This window comes from Ovis aries, chromosome 13 (genome assembly GCF_016772045.2).
Source record: "Ovis aries strain OAR_USU_Benz2616 breed Rambouillet chromosome 13, ARS-UI_Ramb_v3.0, whole genome shotgun sequence".
In the NCBI taxonomy this organism is placed as follows: Eukaryota; Metazoa; Chordata; class Mammalia; order Artiodactyla; family Bovidae; genus Ovis; species Ovis aries.
This window is the reverse complement of record NC_056066.1, coordinates 28,912,242-28,936,002: the sequence shown is the minus strand read 5'-3', so window position 1 is coordinate 28,936,002 and position 23,761 is coordinate 28,912,242. Positions and strand designations below refer to the sequence as shown.

Here is a 23,761-nt window from a genome sequence, read left to right as displayed (position 1 = left end):
ATGTAGGCCCACACAATACTTTAGCAAACCTTTCCATAAAGTTTCTTTGATGTTTAAAAACTTCAGACCTTTCATCTATCACCCTACCATTTTTTTCTTTTACACATGTTTCTAACTTCCAGAAAACAATAACAACAATGAAACATCTCAGGAGAGTTGGATGTTGGGGAGGCTAGCAGCTAAACTCTCCCTGGGATCTTTACTTATCTACCCTAAGATCATGCATCTGAGCTTGATTGTCAGAGATTGTGTATTTTACTCAGTTTGTAGATTATAAATAGAAACTGAGACTAATAGTTTTCGAATATACCACAAGACTGATACAATTTTCTCACATAATCTTCACGATTATCCCATAAAGAAGACACTGGGAAGGGACAGAAAGAAGAGAAGCCAAAGCAAGCTTTCAGGAACACAGTGGACAAGAAGGAAGCAGAATGCAGTCCGATTTCAAAGCCAAGCTCCGCATCTCGCTTCGCATCCTTGGATGTAGTCGCCTGCTCTGGACGTTGTCTCCCTTCGCATTCTTGTTCCTGCACAGACCCAGGCAACTCTTCAAAAGCGACGATGTGTTGTGCCAAGGTATCCGGGAGGAGGCCCACTGCTCGCGTTACAGCCTTGATTCCACCCAGCCTCTCAGCTGTGAACGCAGAGCAGGTGGTTGGTTTCAACCCGCAGGTGACTGGAGGCCGGAAATGACAGGAAGCTCGTTGGCACCGCCCACCCCGGAAGCGGAGCTGCTCTGATTGGACATTGCTGCGCCCGACCGGCCAATGGTGAGGCGGTAGCAAGTTCCCGGAAGTAGCGGCGCGGCCGGCTGGGGCTTCCGCGGCTCACTCGCTAGGCGATTAGTCCGCTAAGGTTGACCGACGCTATGAGCTCCTTCGAGGGTCAGATGGCAGAGTATCCAACCATCTCCATAGACCGCTTCGACAGGGAGAACCTGAGGGCCCGTGCCTACTTCCTGTCCCACTGCCACAAAGGTGAGTGAGCGCAGCGCGTCGCCTCCTCCCGGGGACCCGGGCTGCGTGGGATCGGGCCTCTAGAGGAGGTCACCCATGTCTGGAGAGAGGGAAGGCGAGGGTCTTGCAGGAGGAAGTGCAGGCTTTGGGAGGCCATGCGAGAAACTAGCTTGGACCTTGTCCCAGCCGGGCTCTTCAGTCTATCCGAGACTTTATCTTCTCATCCCTCATACTGCGGGATAGAACAGCAACCACTGACCCCCGCCACTTTGATCTGCCACAACTGTTCGGTTCTTTTGAAAGCTCTCCCAGTGCCCTATAGTCAGAGGTTGACGGGTATTACTTAGCCTTCCCCCACATCCTCGGGATTATGTTATAAAGACAAGTTTAGATGAAATTCAGCCATACAGTTCAGTTTAGTCCCTCAGTCGTGACTGACTCTTTGCGACTCCATGGACCGCAGCACGCCAAGCTTCCCTGTCCATCTCCAACTCCCGGAGTTTGTTCAAACTCATGTCCATCGAGTCGGTGATGCCATCCAACCATCTCATCCGCTGTCGTCCGCTTCTCCTCTTGCCTTCAATCTTTCCCATCATCAGGGTCTTTTCCAACGAGTCAGTTCTAAGCATCAGATGGCCAAAGTGTTGGTGCCTCAACTTCAGCAACAGTCCTTCCAATGAATACTCAGGACTGATTTCCTTTAGGATGGACTGGTTGGATATCCTTGCAGTCCAAGGGACTCTCAAGAGTCTTCTCCAGCACCACATTTTAGAAGCATCAATTCTTCTGCGCTCAGCTTTCTTTATAGTCCAGCTCTCACATCCATACATGACTACTGGAAAAACCATAGCTTTGAGTGGACAGACCTTTCTCAGCAAAGTAATGTCTCTGCTTTTTAACATGCTGTCTAGGTTTGTCATAGCTTTTCTTCTGAGAGAAGCGTCTTGTGCCATACTCCTACACACAGATTAGCAAGCATGCAGGCACTGAAAAGTCCTGTCTGTAAGCTCAAGGAAGTGCAAGCTCCCCTCAATTATAGATGTTCTGTCTAGAGGTGGGATGCAGGTTTCTTTTATAGAGGGCCAGGTTAGGCAACTAGAATACTAATGTTTCACAGCTGGAAGCTGTTAGGAATTAAGCCTGGCATCACCCTCTAACGATAGTGTCCCAAGGCTAACTGCTCCAGGCAAGGCTGGAGCATCTCTAAAACGTTTTAGCCTGTCTCCAGGGCTGGGGTACCTGCTGATTTCACAACCACTTTCCATTTTAACATCTGACATGCTGACTGATAGGTCGCTAACTTTACCTATGAAAACAGGCTCCATATTCATTGTGCTAATTAGCACAGCCTTAGGCATTGACCAGAGATGAAGCTTAACTGGAGCCGTCTGGAAGCTGCCTCTTGAGTGTGGACTTCCAGAGTAGCTTAAGTAGAATCCCCAACCCCTATTTTGAGGAGTGACTCAGATACTTATTCATGTACAAATCACACCGTGTGATATTAAAGTAAACTGCAAATACCAAAACTTGGCCCTCGTGGTGCGGTTGGTGTGAAGACCAGCTGTTGTTTTGTGTGTGGAATCAGTCACTTTAAGGTGTAAATTGATGAAATTTCTGCTTTGGGGAAATGCCTCTGCTTTCCAGCTCTCAGCTCTTTTTTCCCCTCTCTTTAATGAGAAAAGTCTGGACCTCCTTTCCTGATTCACTGAAGAGCATAGGAGCCTCTGTACAGTCTTTCTGCGACTTGATATCATTTTTGTTTTTGCCTTGTTTTTCATTGGGAATTCACTGCTGGGTGAGAATATTTTTACCTTTTCTGTTGAGTCTCCACGGGAGGTGTCTGAACTCATGTGGTGGCCACAGTGAAAGAATGGATTCAGGGCTTGGCCTTCATATTTTGCAGTAGTGAATTTGGAGAAAGAGTTCATATTCATCTAAAGGAATTTGTATGTTTGCTTGTTTTTGTATTTATATGTGTATTTATATTTTTACTTATTTTTTTAAATTGAGGAATAGTTGTGAAATCATCATCATTAGTTTGTACATTAACAAAGACTCTCCTGTCCAGCACTTTATAACAACTTTTCCTATTCTCTGATCCCACATGGGTCTGTTTTCACAATAAGGATGTAGACTCATCAAGGGCAAGAACTCTCCTTCTGCTTTCTGAGGTTTGCCACATTGCCCACTGGTGGTTTATAACCATTTTGGGAAACAGATTTCTTTGGATGTGTTATGGAGTGACTTGTACACCGCCCCCGCCCCCCCCCGGCCAAAATCCAAATTCAGATACTGAGTCCCTAACTCCCAGTGTGGCTGCATTTGGAGAAGGGACTTTTAGGAAGTGATTAAGGTTAACTCCAATGTTCTGGAAAATTCCATGGACAGAGGAGCTTGGTGAGCTACACTGAATGGGGTCGCAAAGAGTCGGACACAAATGAGTAACTAACACCTGAAGGTTAAATGAGATTGTAAGGGTGAGGTTCTAATTTGATAGGATTGGTGGCCTTAGAAGAAAAGGAGGAGAGCTCGCTCCCTCCATATGCACAATGAGGAAAGGTGTGAGCACATAGCAAGAACATGGCTGTTTGTAAGGCAGGAGGAGAGGCATCCCCAGAAACCAGTCTCGTCACCTTAATCTTGAACTTCAGCTTCCAGAAGTGTTAGAAATGCATTTCTGCTTAATGCAGACTCTGATATTTTGTTATTGCAGCCTGAGCTGAGTGACACAGGATGTCTGACAAGATCTATGGCCTCTTGTTAACACATGCACATACACTGTTAGCATCACATCTTGATGAAAGTTAAGGTGGGCCATGGACCTGCTTGACGCTTGTTTATGGCCCATCTGGAATCCAATGCTGTGCTCAGGGCAGACTTGACTAAGCACCAGTGAGGCCTGGAGGACAAGAGGGGACCCATAGCCTTATGAGAGTGGCCCAGAGGTGGGGAGGACCCCTTCTGGAGACAACTTAAGATGATTTATTCTGGTCAAGGAAAACAAAAAAGGCCCTGGAAAAGAGACTCTGGGTGCAGTCCTTGCTGTTGAGTCGCTCAGTTGTGTCCAGCTGTTGTGACCCCATGGACTGTAGCCTCCCAGGCTCCTCTGTCCATAGGCTTTCCTAGGCAAGAACACTGGAGTGGGTTGCCATTTCCTCCTCCAGGGAATCTTCCTGACTCAGGGGTCAAACCTGGGTCTCCTGCACTGCATGCAGATTTTTTACCACTGAGCCACTAGCATCACAAAGTAAGCTCATCCAGGTTCCCTTGACTGCCCGTGAGGAAGGAGCCTGGGGTGGTGGGCTGGACTGTCTTGATGGAACAGGGTGCTGCCCACTGAATTGGTTTGGGAACATGGAGCAGAGTCCTGAGTCAGCCTTCTATTTGTCATGACTCAAACAGTTTAGAAACTACATAACAGGGAGTCCTGCTCTGGGATGTGCTCATTGTCCTGAAAAGCCTGGACCAGCAGTGACGTGAGGAGATGACCCTCTGAGGGGGCAGGTGGACTGTCCTGTAGAGGCATGTGTTTTGTCAGCGTCGGCCACATGAGGTATGGGGATGGCCTTATTTTCATTAGTTTAAGGATCGTTACATACAAATTTGAGGGTGTGTGTGTTGGTAGTTCGGTTGCCCTGTTGTGTCTGACTCCTTGCAATCCCATGGACTGCATCATGCCAGGCTTCCCTGTCTATCATCAACTCCCAGAGCTTACTCAAACTCATGTGCATCGAGTTGGTGATGCCATCCAACTATCTTATCCTCTGCCGTCCCCTTCTCCTGCTGCCTTCAATCTTTCCCAGCATCAGGGTCTTATCCAATGAGTCAGTTCTTTGCATCAGGTGACTAAAGTAGTGGAGCTTCAGCTTCAGCATCAGTCCTTCCAATGAATATTCAGGACTGATTTCCTTTAGGATGGACTGGTTGGATCTCCTTGCTGTCCAAGGGACTCTCAAGAGTCTTCTCCAACACCAAAGCATCAGTTCTTTGGCGCTCAGCTTTCTTCATAGTCTAGCTCTCACATCCATACATGACTACTGGAAAAACCATAGCTTTGACTGGACAGACCTTTGTCAACAAAGTAATGTCTCTGCTTTTTAATATGCTGTCTAGGTTGGTCATAACCTTCTTCTAAGGAGCAAGTGTCTTTTAATTTCATGGCTGCAGTCACCACCTGCAGTGATTTTGGAGCCCCCCAAAATAAAGTCTGTTATTGTTTCCAGTTTCCCCATCTATTTGCCATGGAATGATGGGACTGGGTGCCGTGATCTTAGTTTTTTGAATGTTGAGCTTTAAGCCAACTTTTTCACTCTTCTTTCACTTTTATCAAGAGACTCTTTAGTTCTTTGCTTTCTGCCATAAGGATGGTATCATCTGCATATCTGAGGTTATTGATATTTCTCCCAGAAATCTTGATTCCAGCTTGTGCTTCATCCAGCCTGGCATTTTGCATGATGTACTCTGCATATAAGTTAAATAAGCAGGGTGACAATATATAGCATTGATGTACTCCTTTACCAATTTGGAACCAGTCTGTTGTTCCATGTCCAGTTCTAACTGTTGCTTCTTGACCTACATACAGATTTCTCAGGAGGCAGGTAAGATGGTCTCGTATTCCCATCTCTTTAAGAATTTTCCAGTTCATTGTGATCCACACAGTCAAAGGCTTTGGCATAGTCAATAAAGCAGAAGTAGATGTTTTTCTGCAACTTTCTTGCTTTTTTGATCATCCAACAGATGTTGGCAATTTGATCTCTGGTTCCTCTGCCTTTTCTAAAACCAGCTTGAACATCTGGAAGTTCACGGTTCATGTACTGTTGAAGCCTGGCTTGGAGAATTTTGAGCAATACTTTGCTAGCATGTGAGATGAGTGCAATTGTGGGGTAGTTTGAACATCCTTTGGCATTGTCTTTCTTTGGAATTGGAATGAAAACTGACCTTTTCTAGTGTTGGTAGTGAATAGGGTAATTAGATTTTTTTTTTTTTGTGGGTTATTGCCACGCTATTTAACATTGTCTCCCCAACAACCAAGCTTGACTGTCTTTGCTCTCATCAGGGGTGGTAATGGGCAGTGTTTACTTAAATGCAAATGAAAGTCAATTTTGGTAAATGATTTGAGGAGGGAATGACTTTTAAAATAACCAACTTAGTTATAGTTTTAAGTAAAATTAATTTCCAGCAGCATTTATGTGTTAACCTTAAAAGAGCTGAAAAAAAGTTATATAGAGAGAATACTTTTGTTTTAATTAGCTTTAAACTTACTAAACTTATTATCAGCTTTTAGAAAACTTATAATGAAAATTGTTAATTTGTGGTTAGACAGCAATTTCATGGCTGAAAATATCCTTCGTGCATATAAACCACAGTTTTCTTTATCCATTCATCCATTGATGGACACTTAGGTTGTTTCCATGTCTTGGGTGTTGTAAATAACAGTGCAATGAACCTGGGGTGCAGATATCTTTCTTCAGATAAATACACAGATTTGGAACTGCCAGATCATATGATAGTTCTGTATTTTAATTTTTTGAGGAAATTCCATATTGTTTTCTATAAAATAGGCTGCACTAATTTACATTCCCACCAACAGTGCACAAGGGTTCCTGTTTCTCTACATCCTTTTCAACATTTGTTATTTTTCTTTTTGATAATAACCGTTCTAATGGGTATGAGGTAACATCTTATACTGGGTTTGATTTACATTTCACTGGTGGTTAGTGATGTGGAGCATCATTTGATGTGCCTGTTGGCCATCTGTATGTCTTGGGGAAAATGTATATTTAGATCTGCCCGTTAAAAAAAGTCACTTTGTATTGATCATTTGTTTATTTTTGCTTTTGGTGTCAGATTAAAAAAATCATCCGCAAGACCCATATCAAGTAGCTTACTGCCTGTGTTTTCATCTAGAAATTTTATGGTTTCAGATCTTACATTCAAGTCTTTAATCTGTTTTGAGTTAATTCTTATGTATAGTATAAGACAGTGGTTAGTTTTCATTCTGAGCTTAGCAACAAAGACTCAGCACAGCCAAAAATAAAAAAGTAAAGATTATATATATATATATAAACAACTATGGATTGGGGAGTAATTAGTCTTAAATTTTGAGGTGGGCATGGTAACCCACTCCAGTATTCTTGCCTGGAGAATTACATGGACAGGGAAGCATGGCTGGCTACAGTCCATGGGGTCACAGAGAATCGGACACAACTGAGTGCCTAACATTTTCACTTTTTATCATAAATTGACACTATATATGTGGGTTTATTTCTGGGCTTATTATTCTGTTTTGTTGATCTATCTATGTGTTTTTATGCCAGTACCATACTGTTTTAACTACTATAGCTTTGAAATACATTTTGTAATCAGAAAACATGTCTCCAGTTTTGTTCTTTCTCAAGACTACTTTGGCTATTTGGAGTCTTTTGTGGTTCTATACAAACTTTATGATTATTTGAACTTTTTCTATGGATAATGTCAATGGAATTTAGATATTGGTTACATTGAGCCTGTTGATTGTTTTGTCTGGTATGGACAATTTAACAATTTAACAATATTGATTCTTTCAGTCTATGAACATGAAATAGCTTTCTATTTATTTGTGTCATCTTCAGTTTATTTTATTAATGTCTTATAATTTTAAATATACAAGCCTTCATTTCCTTGGTTAAGTTTATTCCTAGGCATTTGATTCTTTTTGATGTAGTTGTGAATGTTTGCTGAGAGCTTGTTACATATGGCTTTGTTATATTAAGGTATGTTCTATCTGTACCTGATTTATTGAGATTTTTTTTTATCATAAATGTATATTGAGTTTTGTCCAGTGCTTTTGTGCATCTGTTGAGATGATTATATGATTTTTATCCTCCATTTTGTTAATGAGATTATCACATTGATTGATTTGTGGATGTTGAACCAAGTTTGCATCCCTGGAATAAATCCACTTAACCATGGTGTATGATCCTTTTAATATATTGTTGAATTCTGTTTGCTAATATTTTGTTGAGGATTTTTTATTCTATGTACATCAGGGATATTGGGCTGTATTTTCTTTTTTGTGTGTGGTATCCTTTTCTGGTTTTGGTATCAGGGTAATACTAGCTTCATAAAATGAGTTCTTAGAATGTTTGTAGAATTCAGCAGCAAAGTCATCAGGTCTGGGACTTCTGTTTGTTGGATTTTTTTAAAATTACTGATATTAGAAAGGATATTTAATATCCTTACTAGTAATCAGTCTGCTCAGATTTTCTGTTTCATCGTGATTCAGTCCTTCTAGGTTGTATGTTTCTAAGAATTTATCAGTTTCTTCTAGGCCGTCCACTTTGTTGGTGTATAACTGTTCATAGTAGTCTCTTACTCTTTCTTTTCTGTGGCAACAGTTGTAATAACTCTTCTTTTATTTCTGATTTTATTCATTTGAGTCCTATGTGTATTTTTCTTTTTTGTTGGTGAGTCTAGCAAAGACTTGCCAATTTTGTTTATCTTTTTAAAGAACCAGCTGTTAGTTTCATTGATTTTTCTCTGTTGCCTTTTTAGCCTCTATTTCTTTGTTTTTCTAATTTTTGTTACTTCCTTCCTTCTAATAGTTTTGGGCTTTGTTATTTTTCTAGTTCCTTGAAGTGTAAAATGAGGTTGATTTTTCTTATTTCTTGAGGTAGAAATTTTTCACTTGCACTTCCCCCTTAGAACTGTTTTTGTGCATCCCACATATTTTGGTATGTTTTATTTCCATTTTCATTCGTTTCAAGGTATTTTTGAAGTTCTCTTTTGATTTCTTCTTTGGCCCATTGGTTGTTCAGTTGTGTGTTGTTTAATCTCCATATATTTGTGAATTTTCCAGTTTTCTTGTAATTAATTTTTTTCTAGTTTTATACCATTGTAGTTGGAAAAGATGCTTGATGTGATTTTAATCTTCTTAAATATATTGAGACTCATTTTGTGGCCTAATATGTGTATGTCTTGGACAGTGTTCTCTGTGCATTTGAGAAGAATGTGTGTTCTATTGCTTTTGCATGGAACGTTCTGTATATATTTGTGAAGTTCATCTACTCTAATGTTCGTTTAAGTCCAGTGTCTCTTTATTGATTTTCAACCCAGCAGTCACAGTTGGCTGAAAAGTTAGTGAAACTCTTCTTATTCTGGCCTACCCTGAATGGTTTCCTCAGGGATTCCATGGAAGCAAACTTGAATTTCCAGATGGACTAACTTAGTGACTGGAATTGAAGGGGTTAGAGTGAGCATGGTCCGAAGATGGTTGTATTGAAATGAAAGAGAGTAGAGGAAAATGATGGAAGCAGTTCCAAATGAGACCCTGGTCATGCATTCTTCTGTGGCTACTGCAAGTGATTTAGACTCTGCCCTAAGATACAGAGGCTCATTCTCCTTTTAAATGACTTCTGTTGGCTCAGAGATGGTCAACTTTGGTGGTTCTTGTCCTATTTTCAGTGGATTCTTCACTTGCAGAAGCAAGAGCTCATACAAATCAATGCTCTTATAAAAGTGAAACTCTCGTTTATTTTCTCTTAAAAGGAAATCTATAAACAACAGACAACTCAGTTTTCCTGGGTCAAGGAATCCTCTGAAAAAATAATGTTTTTATGATATCTGATTCTTTTATGTTTTCAGATCATATGAAAGGATTAAGAGCCCCTAGCTTGAAAAGAAGGTTGGAATGCAGGTAATTTTTTCTTACTATTTATTTGTGTGTGCTTTTTTAAGTAAAAATTTTAATTGAGCTGTAACATCTACATAGGAAAGTACTTACATCATAAGGAAACAGTCTGATGAACTTTCACAAGTAAGCACATGTGTAGCTTCTGCCCAGGCTGAGAAGCAGAACAGCAATCACCTGGTACAGAACTCTGCACCTCCCCACTCAGTCTTCCCCACTCACAGATAACCTCTCTTCTGGCTTCTGTCGTCATTGTTTAGCTTTTGGTTGTGAAATCAATTCTATTTTATAGATGAGGAAACTGAGGAACCAGAGGGATTAGATTAGTTGCCCAAGATCACACAGCTAGTAATGTGGCAGGACCAGGATTCCCACCAGGTCTGTTTGATTTTAGAGCCGGTATATTAGTTATCTATTGCTGTGTAACAAACTACCCACAAGCTCAGTGGCTTAAAATAACCCTAATCATGTATTCTGTCTATATTCTGTTTCTGGAATATAGAAACAGGAGCTCTGACAGGGCATAGTGGGGATGGCTGGTTTCTGCCTGACTAGGTATTATATGGGGCTGACGTTACGTAGTGGAGGCTTATTCATTCAATGTCTGACACCTGGGTTAGGCAGTCGGAGCCCTTTACCCAAAGGGCCTCTAAAAATATCTCCACCTCTAAAAATACCTCTTCAGCATAGTGGTTTCAGGATAGCTGGAGTTTTTAAAGGAAAAAAAAGTGTACGTCCCAGATGAGAGCTGTGTTAGTTGCTCAGTTGTGTCCGACTCAATTTTGCGACCCCATGGACATAGCCCACCACGTTCCTCTGCCCTTGGGATTCTCTAGTCAAGAATACTTCAGTGGGTTGCCAATTCCATCTCCACGGTATCAATCCACCCAGGGATTGAACCTAGGTCTCCTGCATTGCAGGCGAATTCTTGACCATCTGGCCACCAGAGACCTATAAAAGAGAGCTAGTGGAAGCCATATTGTCCAGAGATCTAGACTCGGAAGCCCTACAGTATTACTTCCATCACATTCTGTTGGTTCAGGTTCAAGGGGAGGTCAACACAGACCCCTTCTGTCAATGGAAATTCCATGACCATTTTGTTAAGAGGACCGTGTGTGGTTGGGGGGAATATATGGTTAACATGGCCATCTTTGGAAAGTATGATCTGCCATAGACTGCATTCCTAACCTCTAAATTGGAGTGTCTGGACTCTTTGCAACCCCATGGACTAATACAGTCCATGGAATTCTCCAGAGCCAGAATACTGGAGAGGGTAGCCTTTCCCTTCTCCAGCAGATCTTCCCAACCCGGGAATTGAATCGGGGTCTCCTGCATTGAAGGCTGATTGCTTATGGCAGAAAGCGAAGAAGAATTAAAGAGCCTCTTGATGAAAGTGCAAGAAGAGGAGTGAAAAAGTTGGCTTACAACTCAACATTCAGAAAACTAAGATCATGGCATCTGGTCCATGGCAAATAGATGAGGAAACAATGGAAACAGTGACAGACTTTATTTTTTTGGACTCCAAAATCACTGCAGATAGTGACTGCAGGCATGAAATTAAAAGACGCTTGCTCCTTGGAAGAGAAGTTATGACCAACCTAGCATATTAAACCTCAGCATATTAAAAAGCAGAGATAGTACTTTGCCAACAAAGGTCCGTCTAGTCAAAGCTATGGTTTCTCCAGTAGTCATGTATGGATGTGAGAGTTGGACTGTGAAGAAGGCTGAGCGCCGAAGAATTGATGCTTTTGAACTGTGGTGTTGGAGAAGACTCTTGAGAGTCCCTTGGACTGCAAGGAGATCCAACCAGTCCATCCTAGGGTAAGTCAGTCCTGAATATTCATTGGAAGGGCTGATGTTGAAGCTGAAACTCCAATACTTTGGCCACCTGACGTGAAGAAAGACCCTGATGCTGAGAAAGATTGAAGGCGGGAGGAGAAGGGGACGACAGAGAATGAGATGGTTGGATGGCATCACCGACTTGATGGACATGAGTTTGAGTAAACTCCAGGAGTTGGTGATGGACAGGGAAGCCTGGCATGCTGCAGTCCATGGGGTCGCAAAGAGTCGGACACGACTGAGCAACTGAACTGAGCTGAAACTAGCGTGTTGAAGTTTTAAAGTTTGTCATGAAATTGATTTCTGCCAACTAAAAATATAAATGGAATAGATTTATATGAAGTACAAGGCATATGTCTTCTGTCCCCTTGCACCTTCTGCAGAGGTAGTTTACCCACGTTCTCTCTCCAGACACAGCTGATCCTGTAAAATGCATGTCTTTAAGATGAGAATGGTGAGGACCAGCCTTTGAGGAGGTCAGAGGGCCCCATCCAATCTGTCCTCTGCTTCTTCTCTGTCGCTTTACACCATCATGGGACTAAAGTGGTTGGACTCTTGGGTGCTGGGAACAATTCTAATACATTTGTGTCAGCACAGTTTCTGATGTATTTGAGACAACTGACACACATTGAAACATATTTCCTAGTCACCCAGATGGCGGCTCATCTTGAATTGCACTCAAATGACTTTTTTTCTTTTGCCTTTTTTCCCCAGCTTGAAGGTTTGCTTATACTGTTCACCTGTTACTAAAGAGTTGTTGTTAACAAGCCCGAAGTACAGGTTTTGGGAGAAACGAATTGTAAGTTTTATTTTTTGAATGACACTAATTCTTTTTTTTAAGTGGGAAATATTTTTCGAGGTGTACTGAACAAAATATTGTCGTTATTCAAAGCCCACTTCCTCACACAATGTATTTATCCACAGTAACCACCATGTCAATATTTATCCTTTGCAATTCATTAGTTTAGAAGAAGTTGACATTTTATTGTTGTTGATTTTTCTTTCTTGTCCCCCAATATGTTGACCTAGATGCTTAGTTTTGTCTAATCTCACAAGCTGTCTTGCTGAGTTGCATTTTAATGCTTTAAAATGTAAATTGTTTATTGACAGAATTAATAAACCTTTTATTTAGATCATGGAATAGATTAGGAAAAATAACATAACTTATGGTTTATAATAAGAAAAATAAACATAACATGATTTATAATAAAGAACTGAAATACAAATAGAATGGATAATTTTGAATCTGGCCGTATAAAATGGATCTCTCCAACAGAAAGTTATAGTAGAGGGGAGAAAAACAAAGCATGGTATGAAAATGTGAAGATGGCAGGCAAGGTTATGTTATAAGAGTAATTGCTCTAAATATAAATGGATTTATGTCAACTTTTGATCAGAAGACAAATTCTTGATTTAGGTTTAAAAAAAACAGATCCCCAAGTTTTGGTCTACAAGACATATAGATAACATTAAAGGAAAAGTTCGGGTTGAAGTGGGGTGGGGGGGAAGGGAAAAGATATACTGAACAATTAGAAACTAAAAATGCCAGAGTAGCAACTATTATATCACGCAGAGAGTTGAAGGCAAAAAATATCATTAATTTCAAAGAGTGTGTTTTTACTGTTCAAAGGGACAAGCTCTTAAAAGTATCAAGAAGATACCACTTTGTGGTTGGGGAACTAAGATCCTACAAACTGCAAAGTGCAGCCAAAAAAGAGAAAAGATATCAACATATATGCAACTAACAAAATAGCTTCAGACCGGATATAATAGTCCCTGATCATTCAGTGACTGATCAGAGAAACAACCGACAATGAGTAGGTAGAATTAGGGGTCATTATATGGATTAAACCATCAATAATTGGGGGAGCTAGCAGAGAGTTCTGAACAAGATTCTGTTTGACGTCTGACTGCTGGCAACTTTCAGTTCCCGTGTCTGCCTTTCCCTTCTGCCCTACCTGTGGGCAAACTGATTTTTTAAAAAGTCTACACCTTCCTTGGCACCTACATGGCATTCGAAGATGCAAGCCCAGGCCCACCCTGTAACCACAGTAAAAACCAGGACCACTCACTCCCATTTTCTCAGGCCACACAAGCCACTTTGTCCCTGCCTGGGTTCCACCCTACCTACCATAGAAAATAAACTACCACAGAAAATAAAAAGGAAGATGAATAAAAGTAAAAGCTGGTCTGTAGAGAAATAAACTTCTGCCAAGACTGAAAAAACAAAGATCATATAAAAATAACAAATGATATAAAGGAAAATAATTTAATGAACAGCAGTGCCTTGTTTTGAAAATTAATATAGTATATTTGATGATTTAGATAGAGTGGATAAATACCTGGAAAAGTAGAAAAATCCCAAATTGAGTCAGGAAAAGGAGGAAAATCCCAAATTGGGGCAAGAAAAGTAGACAACTTGAATAAAGAAGTAGCCATCAAAGACATTAAAGCAGTTTTCAAAGATCTCTTCCTCAAAAAAAGCCCCCGGCCCAGATGGTTTTATCTTGCCTTTTGCCAAATATTCAAAGAACAAATGATCCCTACTGTAGGAGAGAATAAAAAGATAAGCTGCTCAACCTCACTGTCAAATGGACAATGATAATACATGGGACAAAAAGGCCATTTCTATATGAGCACATGTGAACATCCCAATACTGAATCTAATAGTATCAAAAAAAATAGTACATCATGAATACTGTGTGTTTAATCCAAAAATATAAGGTTATTTTCATACCTGAACCTCACTGTAGGTATTATGACATCAGCGGACTAAAAAGAAAAATTATCTTCATTTGTCAACTACTTACTGAATGCTTCTCTGTGCTGGTTGCCATTCTATAAAGTGTGCGGATAGCTTCTTGAATCTGTGAATTAGGCCAACACATCACAGACTGATAGCAGACTGTGTTCCGCAGCAGAAAATCTAAATACAAAGAACATGTGACTACATGTTGTAAAGACTCAAGTTCAGTGGGAATGGGAGGGTTGGGGAGGTGAAGGGGGGAAATTGAATTCATAGTAGAAATGCTGTGTCTGAGGATGTACAGGTTTGTAAGGCATTCAATATATACGTATTGCCACATCAACCTCAAGAAAGGTGTAATTTTAACTTTATCATGTTTTCAAGCTGTAAAACTGTTTTTATAGTGAAATCAGAAATTGTTCCACCGAGAGTCTGTCATATCTCTTAGTTCCCTTTCTGTGTTTAGATGGCAAAGGCATATAAAGTCATGAAAGACTGTGTACAATATGATATATACCTGATGTCTTATTTTAATAGGTATCAATTGAAATTGAAACTCCTACCCAGATATCTTTAGTCGATGAAGCATCAGGCGAGGTAACTAAATATTAAATACTGTATTTCTAAAAATTGTTATTTAGCATTAAATGATTATCTTTCTCCTTGATTTTGAATGTTCATTTAGCCAGAAATAAAATTTATAGTAAGTGAATGAGTTTGTAAGGGAAAAAAAAAAGTTTGTGATATATTTGTTTTCTACATCTAAGGGACTGAACATTGCTTCTATCCAATTTTAAGGACAGAATTGCTTCTGTTAGTGCCACATGCTAGTTATAGGAGAGCCATGGTAATGGTATGATTACTATGTAGTATGACTGTCACATGTATTAAGTTTATTATAATGTTAGGTATATAGAACAGTGTTTAATGTTTTTTGCAGCAAATTTATGTATATTGTGATTTTTTTCTGAATCATTTTCTTATTCAAGAAAAAAGACATTGTTCAAGTGGATCTCGTTTATTTTTTGGTCCTTAAATTCAGATGCAGGTACTTTTGTGTTGTGCATTCAATTTCTTTTTTTTAATAGTAACTAGGATTGCGGACCCACCATTTATGTATGTATTTATTTTTATCTCAAATTATACATTGGGCTGGGAGGTGTTTTCCTGTCTTACAGCAAATACAGTTAACATTTGTTGTGTAGCCCAATTAGAACCTGCTTTAAATCTGGAGTGTCTTTGGTGGTGTGGCTGCCATGGGACAGGAACGGATTTTTCACATGTCCTCCCTGGAGGAGATCAAACACTAAACTACTTTTACGGTAACTGTTCTGAGGGAGAGGGAAGGGATGGCCTGAAACCTCCCTGAATGCCATCCTGAGCTCCACTAGCTGGCACTTTGGGGAGATGCTCTCAGTCCCTGGCGGCCTGGGTTAGCGAGTGGCTTTCTCAGAACTGGGTAGCAGGCAGCAGGTGGCCCCCACTGGTCAGAGTCCTGCCGCCCCACTCTGGTCCTTCTGTTTCTTCTCACACACTGAGGCTTGTGTGTTTGTCTGCAGCTCCAACCAGTGGGAGAGCCTGTTTTAAAGGGGCCCGGGGAATGAACAATGTCAAACATAACTGGAGGAGTTACCGTAATGGAGCATAGCCGATTAACAATGTTGTGATGGTTTCAGGTGAACAGGGAAGGGACTCAACCATACATACACATGTATCTGTTCTCCCCCAAACCCCCCTCCCACCCAGGCTGCCACATAACATTGAGCAGAGTTCCCTGTGCTATACAGTAGGACCTTGTTGGTTATCCATTTTAAATACAGCATTGTGTCAATGTCCATCCAAACCCCCTAACTATCCCTTCCCTTCCCCCCATTCTTCCCCACTGGTAACCATAAGTTCATTCTTTAAGTCTCTGAGTCTGCTTCTGTTTTGTAAATAAGTTCATTTTTATCATTTCTTTTTAGATCCTGCATGTAAGGGATGTTATATGATATTTTTCTCTGCCTGACTTCCCTCACTCAGTATGACAGTCTCTAGGCCCATCCCTTCATTTCTTTCTTCCCAAGAGTGGAAGTGCTGTGTTGCATTGGAACTCTACTTTTAACCATTTGTTTTGTGAATGAGGATTCCACTTGTTTCCAGGATTTGGAGAGTGGGGAAAGGATCAAGATATAGCACGTTCTTGAGAAGTACTTTACCTTCTACTCAGGAGGGCTTTGTTTAGCTGGGTCCTAATGATAACTTCTATTATTATTTATTTTTCTTTCTTTTTAGAAGGAAGAGATTGTTGTGACTCTTTTACCTGCTGGTCATTGCCCAGGATCAGTTATGTAAGGGGGTTCATCTATTTTGCCCATTTATTTTGTGTTGTTATGTAATACATTTGTAGAAATAAACTTGTAGGGTCTAGGAAATAACATGTACCAGGAGATTTGCTTCTTGTGATGGCAATTCCTTTAACCTTCATTTCCAGGGTTAAACTAGGGGGGACTGGGGCACAAGTCAAGTTTGAAATGGGGCTTTCTTACAATGGAAGACTTCAGTAGCAGTCTTTCCATGGACGTTGCATTTTCTCATCATATGGATCTTTTTCTCCATGAGCAGGGGTGATCTCTGTATGTGGTCAAAGGTGCTGATCCATTTTAGGGGACATCTCTTGCAAACTCAGTGATATATCCACCATGTTATTTTTTTCCCTCTTTGGGAAGACGTAACAGCTGAGGGTTCAGTGTGGTTTAACATTTTGGGAATTACATCAGCACCGTACCACAGTGGCTGTGTTTGGCAGACAACATGGGCTATGGATTTAGTATATATTTGTATTTAGTATATATTTAGTGGGCTTCCCTGGAAGCTGAGCTGGTAAAGAATTCACCTGCAGGGCTTCCCTGGTGGCTCAGTGGTAAAGAATCTGCCTGCCAATGCAGGGGGACACAGGTTCGATCCCCGGTCTGGGAAGATCCATGCCGCGGGACAGCTAAGCCCATGAGCCACGACTACTGAGCCTGTGCTCTGCAACAAGAAAAGTCACCTCAGTGAGAAGCCCGCAAACTGCAACTAGCGAAAGCCCATGCAGCAAGGAAGACCTAGCACAGACAAAAGCAAATAAATTTTAAAAAATTATATATATAAAAAAAAGAATTCACCTGCAACGCAGGAGACCCTGGTTTGATTCCTGGGTCGGGAAGATCCCCTGAATAAGGGATAGGCTACCCATTCCAGTATTCTTGGGCTTCCCTGGTGGCTCAGATGGTAAAGAATCTGCCTGCAATGTGAGAGACCTGGGTTTGATCCCTGAGTTGGGAAGATCCCCTGGAGGAGGGCACGCAACCCACTCTAGTATTCTTGCCTGGAGAATCCCCATGGACAGAGGAGCCTGGAGAGAGCTACAGTCTATGGGGTCGCAAAGAGTCGGACACGACTGAGTGACTAATCACAGCACATATATTTAGTATATGGACTTAGAATAAATGTATTTGAATTTTGTATGAGATTTAGAAGCCACTGAGATCTATTTTTTTTCCAGGTTTTTATTTCAGGGCAACAATGGAACTGTCTTGTACACAGGAGACTTCAGATTGGCTAAAGGAGAAGCTGCCAGAATGGAGCTTCTGCACTCTGGGGGCAGGTACTGGGCTTTGTGGAGTTCTGGAACCTAATGACTGCATTGTTTTAAAGGTTTTATTGTTCGTTTCTCCCCACTAAATACTAGCCTTTGTTTCTCTTAGAAATCTAACTGGATTATAATAATATTTGTAACAGAAAGGCACGTTTTTCCTCTTGAAATGAGGGGATGGTAACATGCCATGTGTTGATCAAGGTGGTAATTACATGAATTGGTCTAAATTCACTGAACCATATATGCAAGAGCTGTATTATTTCATCATATGGAAATCATTTCCCAACAAAGTTGATACAAGAAAAAATCCAAATGACAGAACAAACTGTAAAATAACTGAAAGTGTAGGCTTTGTATTTTATTTCCCATGAAATGAGTCACACCCCTTGTTTCAATTTTGTTTTCAGAGTGAAAGACATCCAGAGTGTGTACTTAGACACAACTTTCTGCGACCCAAAATACTATCAAATTCCTAGTCGGGTACGTCTCCCTGGAGCACAGCTGTATTTCTTAAGAGGGTGGTTTGGGGAGTAACAGATGGGATGTTAATTGTTCCTGTTGCCGTGGGTATCTGGGAAGCCCAGGCGTGGAGCAGTGTTAACTGCCTTTGAACCTTCCTGCCCAGGAGGAGTGTCTGCGTGGAATCATGGAGCTGGTCCGAAACTGGATCTCACGGAGCCCCTACCATGTGGTGTGGCTGAACTGCAAGGCTGCCTATGGTTACGAGTATCTCTTCACCAACCTCAGTGAGGAGTTTGGACTCCAGGTACCTGACGACTTTCTTTTCTGTTGCTCTGAGCTTCCATCCTCCCATCTCCTCCTCTCCTCCCCTTCCTCATGGCCACTTCCCAGCATCCCCCAGACTGAAAACCATAACAGATGGACACAGTCTTTAATTCGTTAATTTATTTTTGGTTGTGCTGGGTCTTCGTTGCTGTGTGGCAAGCTGGGGCTACTCTTCATTGCGATGCATGGGCTTCTCATTACAGAGGTTGCTCTTGTCGTGGAGCGCAGGCTCTAGGGCATGCAGCCTTCAGTAGTTGTGGCACACGGGCTTAACTGCTCCGTGGCATGTGGGATCTTCTTGGATCAGGGATCAAACACGTGTCTCCTGCATTGGCAGGTGGATTCCTCAGCACTGAGCCACCAGGGAAGCCCTGAACACAGCCTTTGTCATCTTTGTTTGCTTCCTCTTGGGAGAATTGACAGTGGGAAGAGCCCTTTGGTGAGAAGTCCCCTAAAGGATGTATTTTTTTTCAAAATCGCGGGTCATGAAATTTAGTGTTTGTGGCCAGCAATGAGAATACATTTGAACTAGGAAATATCTGAGGGGGTTGCTTACAGTTAAGAGTAACCACTGTCATGTGAAAATTTACGTCAGGAATCAGACACATGCCTATCTGGACCTTCCTTGAGTTAACCACAGGGCTTTGTCCTGCTAAGTCCATTGCTTATCATTAAGTCAAAAATTCCTTTAATAGCCAAGACCCATTGAACATCATAGCTTAGCCTCATCTACCTGAAATGTGCTCCAAACACAGATTAGCCTACAGTTGGACAAAACCGTCTAACACAAAGCCTATCTACAATGAAGTGTTGGGAGTCTCGTGTAACTTATTGAATGCCGACACACACAACCATTCTGGTTTTCACTTACGGCATTCAGTCAGTGTGTGAGTTGTTCACCCTCGTGATTGCGTGCCTGGCCAGGGGCTGCAGCTCTGCCTCTGCCCAGTATCCCGAGAAAGCAGTATGCCACAAATCGCCAGCTTGGGAAGAGATCACAATTCAAACGTATTTCTTACTGGAGATCATGGTCGAAAGTGTATGGAGAATACTGTCCTGGGGCACTAAGCCCCTTCCCCTTGAAGGAAACGCATCAGGTCAGGCTGGGAGTCAGTCTTCACCTGTCCCTTCCATGGGAGCTGAGTGCTGGGCTTTTGGGAACTCCGGCAGCAAGGTGAGCAGAGTGACTGCTTCTGGCAGTGCCCACGACCCCTGAGAGAAGATGGATTTTTGGGGGTGGCTCTGAACAAAAGAAATGCTGGAACGAGTTGGACGTTTAAATTCTGCTTCATTTGGCATCTTTTATTGATCCTCTGGTTAACAGACTTCTGCCATAAACTTAATACTTATATACAACACAATTTAGTAAAACTAAAAAGGTTTAGTGCTTTACATTTGAAATTTAAACAATTTCTGCCGCTCTCCATAAGCCTTAGGAAGCCTTACTTCCTAAGTCCTTCTTTCCTTAATTTCTTCCTTCCTTAAGTTTTCCTGTCCAAATATTTTTGGCATAAAGCTCCCAATTCTCCATTTTGGGAAAGATTTGCTTTCATTCTGAGATTGTGGTTCCTATGTGTTTTTGGTGTTAAAATGGCCTTTTAAATAAAAATCACAGTGATTATATGTTGTGTGTGTGCAAACTTGCGTATTTTAGTCTGCCTTTCCCCCCCTTCATGTCCTTTCTTGGCAAAATATAAAGCTAGCCACCACCTGTCAATCCTGAATTTATTTTGTGAATTTCAGTGGTGTGTGAAATCTATAAGACTGGAAGCTCCAGCTCAGAGGCCTGGCAGGGAGAAACCCTGGGCCTAGGAGGTACCCAGGGATGGTGGAGAGGAGGCAGGTCCTAGGAAAGTGACCCTGGAGTGAGCCCTCTTGCAAAGTCTCTTAATCCCTCTGTAGGGAACAGAAACAACTTTAGAGACAAGGGAGTATAGGGACTTGCCTGGCGGTCCAGTGGTTAAGACTCTGCACTCCCGGTGCAGGGGGCACAGGTTCGATCTCTGGTTGAGGAACTAATATCCTACATGCCTGATGGGAAAAGAGCACACAGAAAAGGGGGAGAAGAGTGAGGTTTTTTGACAGAAGGATCTGAAAGATGAGATCTGAGGGTTGATTTATAGCAACCTCTTCAAGCACCTTCATTTTTGTGAGGATGAAAATTCCCTGTGTCTCTCTGTACATCTCAGAATTCACCTCTTTTTATCTGCTTAGGCCAGAAAAATCCATCTGTTGTTTCTTCTTGTTAGTCATTAGGAAAACAGGCAGCGAGAGGAATAAGGCTAAGTCACAATCAGGCTTGGATTCTTTCCACACCTGTCTGGGTATTTAATTTCCACATTGATTTAACATTAGTCTAATCTGTTTTGTTATTCAGACTTCAAAATTAGAATGCTTTGGGGAGGGTGCCATTTCATTATCCTTGTATCAATTTAGGTACTTGTTGTTTACTCTAAAATACCCAGAAGATTTAAGTAAAACCAACATGTTGGTTTTAACAATTTAAAATGTATTAGCCTTAAAATTCTGAAGGTGGCTGAGCTTTGTTCTGTTTTGCTTTGTTGCATCTGCCAGAGTCCTCCTTTCACCCAATAAAGAAGAGTGTGGAAAGGGAGGATCTGGGTCTCTGCTTCCTCTTCCTGCTGGCCTCCCCTCCTGCCAGCTGCCAGTATACAGGACGTTGTGTGTGTTTTCGTGAGCAAGTGAGTCCTTTTCTAAACATTTTATTTATTTATTCATTTATTGGTCATGCCTCACTGCTTGCAGACTCTTGATTCCCTGACCAGGAATTAAACCTGGGCCCTGGCAGTGAAAGCACCAAGTTCTACCCGCTAAACCTGCTAGGGAATTCCATAAGCAAGTGACTCATTTAAAAAAATTATTAAATTATTTATTTAATTTTTGGTTTAACTGGTTCTTCATTGCTGCTCTCAGGATTTCTCTTTTGCAGTTAAGTAGGGTTACCCTTCGTTGCAGTGTGCGGGCTTCTTATTGCAGTGCCTTCTCTTGCTACAGAGCACAGGCTTTAGGCAGGCTTCAGTAGTTGAAGCCCTTGGGCTCAGTTGTTCTGGCACACGGACTTAGCTGGTCCGCTGGATGTGAGATCTTCCTGGATCAGGGATCAAACCCCCTTCCCCTGCATTGGAAGACAGATTCTTATCCACTATACCACTAGGGAAATCCAGCAAGTGATTCTTGGTTGTTTTTGTCTGCTGTGTACACTGCAATAAACCCGATATTTGGAATAAAGCATGATGTAGAACAGATGTACAAGAAATACAAATTGAATGACTTGATGGACGGATCCAGTGAAATCCACCAGCCAAGTCCCCACACATTTCACTGCCACCCACAATGGGCAGTAACGCTGATTGCAGGGCTTGGGATCTCGATGTCCTGGCAGACACTAGCAGGCATTGAGAGAGCTGGAAACTAGGCTTTGAGGAAGAAGGGTTCTTTTCTAACCTCTGCCCAATTTACCCTTGAATACTTTATTTACAGGAATTACAGTTCCAATAACGTGCTTATTTGTGTTGTTTTCCTCAGGTTCACGTGAATAAACTAGACATGTTTCGAAACATGCCTGACATTCTCCACCATCTGACAACAGACCGTGACACTCAGATCCACGCGTGTCGACATCCAAAGGTACGCGGTGAACTCTTACTGTTTGTATGGTTCACGGAAACCAGAATTTTAGATTCAGAAGGAACCTCAGAAATCCCATTTTCTAGGCTCTTCAATTTCCAGATGTGAAAAGTGAGGCTGAGATCCTGGTATTAGATCAGGATCATGCAGCGGTACCTCACTATATTCCGTTATCATAAACCTAATTAGTAAATAGACACAGATACTTGTAATTTCTAATGAAATATATGTATACAATTGATATATGTTTATTTGTAATGAATTATGTAACGAACAATTTATTTGTAAGGAAAGTAGTAACATTCAGTTCAGTTTAGTCGCTCAGTCGTGTCCGACTCTTTGTGACCCCATGAATCACAGCACGCCAGGCCTTCCTGTCCATCACCAACTCCCAGAGTTCACTGAGACTTGTGTCCATAAAGTCGGTGATGCCATTCAGCCATCTCATCCTGGGTCGTCCCCTTCTCCTCCTGACCCCAATCCCTCCCAGCATCATAGTCTTTTCCAATGAGTCAGCTCTTCGCATGAGGTGGCCAAAGTACTGGAGTTTCAGCTTTAGCATCATTCCTTCCAAAGAAATCCCAGAAGAAATCCCAGGGCTGATCTCCTTCAGAATGGACTGGTTGAATCTCCTTGCAGTCCAAGGGACTCTCAAGAGTCTTTTCCAACACCACAGTTCAAAAGCATCAATTCTTCAGCGCTCAGCCTGCTTCACAGTCCAACTCTCACATCCATACATGACCACTGGAAAAACCATAGCCTTGACTAGACGGACCTTAGTGAGCAAAGTAATGTCTCTGCTTCTGAATATGCTATCCAGGCTGGTCATAACTTTTCTTCCAAGGAGTAAGCGTCTTTTAATTTCATGGCTGCAATCACCATCTGCAGTGATTTTGGAGCCCCAGAAAATAAAGTCTGACACTATTTCCACTGTTTCCCCATCTATTTCCCATGAAGTGATGGGACCCATGATCTTCGTTTTCTGAATGTTGAGCTTTAAGACAACTTTTTCGCTCTCCTCTTTTACTTTCATGAAGAGGCTTTTAGTTCCTCTTCACTTTCTGCCATAAGGGTGGTGTCATCTGCATATCTGAGGTTATTGATATTTCTCCCAGCAATCTTAATTCCAGCTTGTGTTTCTTCCAGTCCAGCGTTTCTCATGATGTACTCTGCATATAAGTTAAATAAGCAGGGTGACAATATACAGCCTTGACGTACTCCTTTTCCTATTTGGAACCAGTCTGTTGTTCCATGTCCAGTTCTAACTGTTGCTTCCTGGCCTGCATACAGATTTCTCAAGACGCAGGTCAGGTGGTCTGGTATGCCCATCTCTTTCAGAATTTTCCACAGTTTATTGTGATCCACACAGTCAAAGGCTTTGGCATAGTCAATAAAGCAGAAATAGATGTTTTTCTGGAACTCTCTTGCTTTTTCCGTGATTCAGCAGATGTTGGCAATTTGATCTCTGGTTCCTCTGCCTTTTCTAAAACCAG

The 23,761-nt window shown here is 41.6% G+C and overlaps 1 protein-coding gene across 3 annotated transcripts in view; it reads left to right on the top strand.

Moving 5' to 3' along the window:
* Positions 1-819: 819 nt before the first annotated feature.
* The window catches only part of DCLRE1C (DNA cross-link repair 1C), a 49,463-nt gene continuing 26,521 nt past the window's right edge, over positions 820-23,761 (top strand). The window contains exons 1-9 of one of the 3 annotated variants that reach the window (XM_004014239.6): positions 820-983; positions 9,585-9,636; positions 12,184-12,268; positions 14,753-14,812; positions 16,490-16,545; positions 17,742-17,843; positions 18,242-18,314; positions 18,460-18,600; positions 22,167-22,268. In XM_004014239.6, coding sequence (XP_004014288.2) covers positions 875-983; positions 9,585-9,636; positions 12,184-12,268; positions 14,753-14,812; positions 16,490-16,545; positions 17,742-17,843; positions 18,242-18,314; positions 18,460-18,600; positions 22,167-22,268 — 780 coding nt within the window. In that variant the 5' untranslated portion in view covers positions 820-874. The other 2 variants (XM_060397385.1, XM_042230578.2) reach the window with 2 other exon arrangements.